The sequence below is a fragment of the Haemaphysalis longicornis genome, unplaced genomic scaffold (genome assembly GCF_048455015.1).
Source record: "Haemaphysalis longicornis isolate Haplotype H1 unplaced genomic scaffold, Haemaphysalis longicornis Haplotype H1 scaffold_7, whole genome shotgun sequence".
Classification (NCBI taxonomy): Eukaryota; Metazoa; Arthropoda; class Arachnida; order Ixodida; family Ixodidae; genus Haemaphysalis; species Haemaphysalis longicornis.
Genome location: NW_027526422.1, coordinates 107,953,698 through 107,962,518, shown reverse-complemented (window position 1 = coordinate 107,962,518; position 8,821 = coordinate 107,953,698). Strand labels below are relative to the sequence as shown.

At 47.9% G+C, this 8,821-nt stretch overlaps 1 protein-coding gene across 1 annotated transcript; it reads left to right on the top strand.

Annotated features, from left to right (window-relative positions):
• Window positions 1–4,282: 4,282 nt before the first annotated feature.
• LOC144146473 (monocarboxylate transporter 12-like) lies at window positions 4,283–6,951 on the top strand. Its single transcript, XM_077678421.1, has 4 exons — window positions 4,283–4,549; window positions 5,657–5,800; window positions 5,869–5,929; window positions 6,087–6,951. Exons 1-4 carry the CDS (start codon window positions 4,327–4,329, stop codon window positions 6,949–6,951), a joined length of 1,293 nt encoding a protein of 430 aa, XP_077534547.1. The 5' UTR covers window positions 4,283–4,326.
• The last annotated feature ends 1,870 nt before the right edge of the window (window positions 6,952–8,821 follow it).

Below are 8,821 nucleotides of genomic sequence, written 5' to 3'. Positions count from 1 at the left end.
GCTTCCCGCACTGATGATTTATTTCAAACGCCAAAAGTTAGCACGAAAATACACCTAGAAGGCGCGTCCTACACAAAGTGTCACGCGCAACAAGCCAACTACGCAGCAAGGTAGGAACGGGGATCCTACAAGTGACGGCGAAACAATCGCAGCGCCGGCTTCTCCAGTGGTGGACCCCCCGGCCAATACATAATACGCCATCTCTCGAGGAATAAGTGTACTTTGTTGAAGTTTTCTTCATGCGCAACTTTTCCGCTCATGGCAGTCCCTTCAACGGTGATTACTCTGTAGTTATGTAGCGAAAGGCAAAATATATTTACTCGCAGCTAATATTGGGGGAGTGAAAACTTGCTTTGTGCACAGTTTCAAGTCTTGCACGTTGCGCGACTAAGCTCCAGAGCAGTGAAAACTATCCCATACAAATGCATGGGGAGCAAGATTTGACAGCGAATTACACAAAAAATAATCAGAATCCTGGAACATCATTTTACACTTTTATTCTCCCCGCTGCCTTCTTCCTTTATGCCAAATATCACTCTCCTGAAGTGGTTTTGCTTTGCTCCTGAGAGGTCGGAATTTTGAGCAAGGAAGCTGGGTATGTCTTTTTGTACTATGTTGCAGCACAACGTTCAGCGCGGTCTTCTTGGATTCCAGAGCGTTTTCACGTGCGCGCTATTCGCTGAGGAGAATGGCCGCTTCCTCAGCGTGTGCGGTGTGCGGGGGTGCACTTCGCGAAAGCGACGATGACTTCCGTGAGGAAGAGAATTACGTGCATCCATCAGTTAGTGGTGACAGTGGTTCGACAGAAGCGACTGACGAAGAACGCGACGGCCGCGGAGACAGCACCGTGCGGACCATTACTCTGTGAGCAGCGCATTTCGTCGAAACACAACAAAATGGTGGCGAAAGCTTTTTTCCTGACATTTAGAGGTTTTCATTGTATATATTTTTATTTAGAGGCGCCCACAGCTGCGGAATCACGGCGGAAAAACGCAGGGACGCCTGCAGTACCGCCGCAAGCTCACCCAACAGCTGGTGCCTGATCTGATGACCGGAGGTGACAATCAGGGCCCGTCTGCATGTATGGAGTGCGAATAAAGCTAGAGGGGACGAGCCATTTCATCTACAAGCTCCCGGCCGAAGCAGCAATGACGGTGCTGTTTACAGCGACACGAAACGAAAGGGGGCAGCAGGAAAACTATGTTGTTCTGCTAAAGCTTGAGTAAAAACCCTGCGCTGCTCGCAGCAGAGTGCTTTGAGCGGTTTTACACGCTGCTCAAATATCCGCAAAGGAGTTGCAAGCACAATGCAAAAGAAAAAACAATATCCTGTGAGTTTCTCGTGCACAGTTCGTGGTTTTCTTCGCGGGGCCAGAAACTGGCAAAATCGCAGCGGACCGCAACGGCCGGAAATTGGGCAAAAGGTTCGGAGGGCCAATGGCTAATTATACTTCGTACATTTTCTTACCCCTAAACTCATTTTCTTTATTAGTGTTGATGCCACTCAGAATTAGTAGTGGTCTCTAGTTACATGGGTCTGAATGGAGTTTTATCCTTCATTAGTGTTGAGGCCACTCAGAATTAGCAATGGTCTCTAGTTACATGGGCTTGAATGGAGTTTTATCCTGCTTTAATACTAATACCACTTTCGCGATCTGATCTCTTCATCGTTCACTCGAATGAGAGGCTTATTTTCACATTTGCGGTACTCGAAACTCTGTGTCGCTGCAGCCATTCTTAGAAACCGGTCACCAATACCTCTTTCGCCTCATTCAATCTGGATCCTTCCCCCACCCAACAAGGCTACACCTCATGTTCCCGGAACAGTACTCGGCCGAATGCAAATTTTGTAAAAAAACAGGATCACTCCGCCACATAATTGGGGAGTGCGACTTCAGCTCAGAAAATCCACCCCTCCTCCATCCCCCCACCCCCTCTTTTAGAGAGCAATGGGAGATTTTGATGTCCAGCTCCTCACTCGCGACCCAGCTAGCGCTGGTCGACCGGGCGCAGGCGGCCATGACATCATATGGGCTCCAGTGAATAAGGAACCACTCCCAATTTAGACGCTCAATAAATGTATTCTCTCTCTCTCTCTCTCTCTCTCTCTCTCTCTCTCTCCCGTCGTCGTGTCGCCTTTGTTCTTCATCCGACCACGGGCCCGCCGGGTGCCACAAGCCTAACTGTTTGTTTCGCCAGTGCATGCCGGAAATCGAGATGGCTTGTCGGCGGTCCGTGCTCGCGCCGGTATTTTACTTCCCTCTGCCTGTTTGCACGTGAGCACGAAGTTCAAAGACAGACGTCTTCCTTGGACGGCGGTCCTGACAGTCGAGCGTCGAGAGCGGCACCTGCCATCAGTTCTGCGTCGGCCAGAGCCATCCTGCTCATTCCTGTATGTATACATGCAGACTACGCGCATGGCCGAGGGGACCTACAGGCCAGCTGCTACGTGTCGTTATCTACAATGGCATCCAGCGCGAGTTCATTCTCCGCCGTGCGCTTGCTTGTCCCATCAATGAAGCCGAGCGGCAATTTCTCATCACGTCTGGACCGGCAAGTGCAATGGTGACCATACAATGTAACCTCGTGTCAGTTGCTGCGAAGAGTAAGCACGAAAATAAAGAAGCCCGATGCTTCCGAAGTTCTGCGTCGAGTCGTCGCCAGTTAACATGGTTCTCCGTGTATTGTAGTCGAAGTGGCCTCGCCGCGACTGACCCTCACCTTTCGGAAGCGTTTTTGGAGGGCGAAGTTAGCGTCTTGATCGGCGCAGGTCTCTGCTGGAAGGTCTCGTCCGGATCGATCTCAGTCTGGACAATCCTTATCGCTGCTTCCTACACCCTGCTGGGATGTTCTACGCATGCGCAGTCAGCAAGAAATTGATACTCAGGCCGTATCTACTTGGCCGCAAACCAGAGGTCCCTCATCCCCACTCCCCCAAAAGTTACGGCCGATCAATCTGTCGACTCCCATCTTCACCACAGAGACTGCACAAGTCATGAAAATCGAGGTAACCTAGAAGAGCTACTCCAGGGAGATGTGAGCATAGGAATTTGGTTCACAGCAGTTCCGGCGCGAGTGTTCTAGCTTTGACGAATATAACACCACGTAAGTCTGGAATATGGTTGAATTCCGCGCAGCAGTCGGAGAAGCTTTAGACAAAAACAACTGCCACGTTTCGGGGTAATAGAAAAGTAGGGAATTGCGCTGCAGCAGCATTCATCTCAACAAACCGGGCATGCGTTATTTCTTCGCGCCGCTTGGGTAGCTGCGAGACCAAAAAGCAGCAGCACATTTTTGTACCGTTTTATTTTACAATGAGAAACACCTTGTTCTTCCGATACACACAGTCCAACCAATTACGATCATGCGATTTCAAAGCGCTGTTAACCAAGTCGCTTGCTGTAGTGGTTCCCAGAGTTTCCATGTAATTCTTGCGAGTGAGAGCTACCTGCATGGACGGAAGCATACGTGAAAGCACCAATAAGACTACTTTGAAGCCGGGTTACAGCCTCCCTTGACACAGAGTCCATGCTAAAACAAGAGAAGCTAAAAGAGACCACTCTATTGGCCACGTGACGATCAGCTGAAGCTGCGTGCGATTAAAATCACTGTTGCCAACTTAACGAAGAGGCAAGCCCCACTTTGTCATTAGGACATGTGGGAAGCAAATATGACATTGAAAAATATAGACGGTGACGGACAGCGCTCGTACACGTTGTTTTCCAGCTCGGAATGCCACTTGATAGAACGAAATCAGGAATGCAGTCGTGTGCCTTGCTGCACATGTGGGAAACTCCTCGTTAAGGGCTCATTTTGGAGCGCTGCCCTTCACGTGCGCTAGGTACGTTATCCGTTACGGCTGCGTCCTGCATAATCTACTGCACGCTATTATGTACTCGTAATCTTACAAGCCCTGCCTGTGCTCGTCATTGTCGACCTGATGTATAAAAATTACAATTCAGCCCACCTTTTTTATCCGACGACCGTTCTACACTTGCGTGCAAAACGTTGGTAACTGAACATCATACTGCGGGCGAGATTAGGGGGCATGCGTTCGGAGCAGTACTTAATCCATAAGCAATCTCCGTCACCCTCACCGTGCACTTTGTCCTTCCTCACCGGCTGCACCAGCTATTGTGCTCGTCTTCTGGTATGTCACAGAACATTCTTGGCGGAAAAGGGCACTGCACGCTCCATATACCTCTGTTGATCTTGTCGAACTTCTATCTGGTCACGTAGTATCGATGATCCAGGTAACGTAGTACATGCCCTTTCAGCCCCTCTGACAGCCGTTCTTCATTCAAAAGCGGAAACTTAGCACCTGGCCATGGCGCCTCCGGCTGGACCTCCCGATGGGCCTGCTCTACCGTACCAGGATACAGCGCGAAGTTGGGTTGTAGCCCTGGCGTGCGCGTGGAGCCTGTTCTGGACAATGATAATAACCCGCATCAGCAGCGTCATGTTCGTCGCCCTGGTAAGCGCCATGGCGGCGTCGCGAGAAGCAGCCTCGTGGCCCTTCAACCTTCTGGCAGCCTCCACAAACGTGTCCGGTGAGCCTACGCCGTGCGCATGCGCTCTAGGAAGCTCATAATGGTGCTTGTAAAAAGTCTGTACCCTAAAACTTTTCACGCAACGCCCACGTGTATGGGGCTAATTAATTGGCGTTTGTCTTGCAGCACATTTTATCACATTAGTGTCAGCGCAAGACCCTCCCTCGTAGTATCGATTCTTATTGTGATAGGTGTGCAGAAGAAGGAGAGAAGAAAATAGTTTCCTCTGATCAGTGCTACTGAGGTTGTGCCAGATATCGGTGGCGTCTACTCCCCGGCCATGCACTTACGCAGGCCTAATTATTAACAAAACCTGAAGGTACAAATAAGAGCTGCGGAGCTCGGCATCCCACGGATTTCGAAAGGTGTTTAGGGGAAAGGCATCCTGGGGGAATTCCAGTAGGATGTGAGAGAAGATGGCACATTTGCCACAGAGGCAGAGGCCACGGTTATGCAGATGCTTAAGTGTATCTGCGTCACACCGGCTCGGTGGTGAATAGTAAACGTCAAATTTGCGCTTGTTGTTATCCAATTTCTCAACTGCCGGTGTATGGGTACGGCACGAGAGGCGCTAGTGTGTCGTCTTACCAGTAAATGTAACCAGGACATCCCTACCAGCAACAAATAATGCCACGGTGGCTTTTGTTTCTCCCACACGATAAAGATCCCCAGGTGGTCAAAATTAATCCGGAGCCCTCCACTACGGCGCGCCTCATCGCCTGCGTTGCGTCGGCGCGTTAAACCCCACAATCAATCAATCAATCAATTTTGTTTCTGCCAGGCCGCATTACTTGGTTCGCGGTTTCCCACGGTTATGCCGATCAGGTTTAACGCCACAGCACACGTCTGCAGTTGGGCCGATCTCAAATTCCGTCTCTTGCATACTGCTCGTCTGGCCCTCTTGCTCCGTGCCGTTCTTATCACGCTCGAAATTCCTGCTTTTATGTCATAAGCCAACTTGGAACACAAGGGATTGCATTGCATAGATCTGCTACTAGAATACGATCATTCGCGATCCTACACTTCACCAACTCGGCCTGCAGACGTGCGAGCGGCTTTCAGTGGTTATGTGACGGCCTTTCGTGTGGTGTCTCGGCGCGTGCGCAGGCGTCATTGCTGGGCTGCTATTGAGGAAGTTCACCGTGCGCCGAGTCGCTATGGCGGGTGTTATGACCACCGCAGTTGGAGTGCTTCTCTGTGCTGCGTTCTACGATGTCACCGGAATAACAATCTGCTACGGTATACTCGGCGGTAAGAAAATTGACGCATCCGCAGCCATTTTTGGCGCTATAATGAATTATTATTTCCCCTGTGTACAGGATTGGGCCAAGGTTTTGTTTATCTGTCCAATGAGTATGCAATTAACACCTACTTCAAAAGGTAAGTGGCTTGCTTCTCAGAATAACAGTAGACAGAATCGCTGTGAAGTCGTCCGGTTTTGTATGGTGCACTTTCTGAAAAACGCAAACTAAGAAGGCCCATTTTTATTTAGTCGCTCACGTCAGTTGTACACGCTGCTCTTCTTTGTTGTTACCAGGTACCGGGCGTCCGCAAGCGGGATCAATTGGGCGGGCAGTAGTCTGGCCACCTTCGTTTTCCCTTCCGTCATTGTGTACCTCAACGACCAGTACGGACTGCGCGGAACCTTCATCATCGTGGGAGGCTTGACTCTCAACGCTCTTGCCGGGTGTATTTTTCTGAGTAAACCCGAGGAACGTGCCAGCAAGCCTGAGCCGAGTGGTAACGTAGAGTGCGTCAACGGGGATAAAGATGGCAAAGTACAAAGTAAATGGTACAATAGTTGTTCACGAGACTCTGTTAACACTGCATGCGAAGAAAAACCGCATAAAGGTGACTATATTGAACACGCAATGAGCGCTGCAGTTACCTCAGCGCATGCCGAAGCACAGACGTCACCTGGAAACAATTTGCCGAAATGCGTGTCTTTGAGTTCCCACGCTGGACAAGATTACACTGGTGAACCAGGCGGAAAAGGATGTCCAACTCAACAGTCAATGGCTACCAGAAGTGGAGAAGTCAACAGTGTCAACTCTGCCGGGAAAGCAGCGCCTATGTCCGTTGTCCGTCGCGAGCTGGGCTTCCTAAAGAGGCCCATCATTTACGTTATCGCGCTCTCAACCGTTGTGTACGCATCCGTAAGCGCACTTTACGGGATGACGCTTGCGGATCACGCGATGGGCCAAGGACTGCCCGAATGGCAGGCTGCGCTGCTGGTATCCTGCAACGGAGTGGGCGACATCATCGCGCAACTTTCATCCGGCCAAATATCGGACAGGAAGTTTTGCCACAGGTACCACTGGTTTATGCATGCTCAAGATATCACTGCTTTTTCCTGGAAGACACAAAGCAAGCCTAGACTGATTCAAAACCCTGTGACCTAAATATTTCCTAGTAATCCAGTTGCCTTGGATATGTCAGTTTCTGTTTTAAAAGTGTTGTTTTCTACCATTCACGCGTATCCGTCTCCATTTGCCCTCTCTCTATCCTCTCTTGACTACATTTATATATATATATATATATATATATATATATATATATATATATATATATATATATATATATATATATATATATATATATATATATATATATATATATATATATATATATATATATATATATATATATATATATATATATATATATCATGGAAAAAATATCGGTTCGGTTACGGTTCTGGTTCAAGCGAAATCATTTCGTTCCGGTTGAGTTCCGGTTCGACAAAACCACGTACCGGAACCGGTTCGCGAACCGGTTTGATGAGTTGAATTATCACTGAAACTAGAAAAAAACATTTAGTACTTTAAAACCACAGTCAAATCAGAATACAAACGAAAATTCAAAATTCTGCGGTTCCCCTAGGGCAGTGGCGCAATTGCAAAGCAAGCTTTAAACAATTAGGAGATATTAGAAAAACAGATGAAGTGGCGACGGTTTACCACCTACTTTCTCGCCCAGACTCTATGTTGTCTTAGCGACTATGCATAAAGCCACCGCCAAGAGATATGACGGTGGGATATATTTTCTGCCCTTTCCTTTTTTGTTGAAATCGCAACCATCACTATGGAATCGGCCATCACACTAACCTTGAAGCCTTAAATTTAGGCCTGTGTACTGGCGCGTTCAAATACCACCGCTTAATACCAATGGCGCACATTTTCTATATTTGTAACAAAACCGAAAAATCCTACAACAGGCGCATAAATACTGCCAATGAATTCAATTATTTGGTCAGCCTGAATAATTTGTTAGCTGTCACCTTATCGAATGTGCTAGCCACACTTTTGTAAAAAGGAAGCTTTAGTTAACGCTCAGTCACTGCATGATTGTTCTGACCACTGCAATTCATTTTGCGAGAGCTATACCGGATGTGTGCATTACAATCAGTATGTCATCGTAGCGCCTGACTCCCGGCCATCGTTCCGTGGGCTGCATTGCGGAATCTTATACCAGATTATTCTGTTACAAAATGAACGGGAAATTTGACGCGCGGAGCATGAGATGGGACTTTTTTGGGTAGATGGTCTTTAATTCGCCTACAGCAATTCTTCTCCGGAACGAGTAGTAGTAGCAGTAAATTAGCGAGTTGGACAGTCAATAGAAGTGCACCTTCAAAAAAAAAGCAGATCAGAAAGAGACAAAACTGCAGAACAAGCAGAAAAGATGATCGCTGGGCGAATGTGACAGTGTGAGGTACCGGCCTGCCTTTCTGCACGTGTCATCTGCTTTATTACTGTTTCTGCTTTCAAGACAAAGTCGAGGGCTGCAGTTCCTTGCCAAGCGATTAAGTGCGTACCTTAGCAGTTTTCACTGACATATCTGTTGTTATTTGTATCTGTAAAAAACGGAACTTGTCCACTGTACTGTCCTCAAAAACTGACCACGTAACTCACTTCCTTCGCATTGATGACACGTTTGGTTGTGAAGGGCAGGGCAAAGAAAAGTATAGAGCAATATCCATGTTTTGGTGCTTTTTTTACTTCTTCAGTTTTACTAATTTTTTGCATATTATTTTAAAACAACGTGATTCGCCTTTTCTTTTTTGTTGTTTTCCGTATAAACACCTTAAAAGAACTGGCGCATTTCATGCCCCGTGCTATATCACTGCTTCGAGGCGCAGCTCACGTTTCAGGCCGGGAGACTTATTTTAACCAGCTGGTAATATTAAACGTATATCAAAATCTCGATACACGGACGTTCTCAATTTCCACCTATGCCAGAAAAACGGTCGTGGGGAAGGAGATCGAGGCC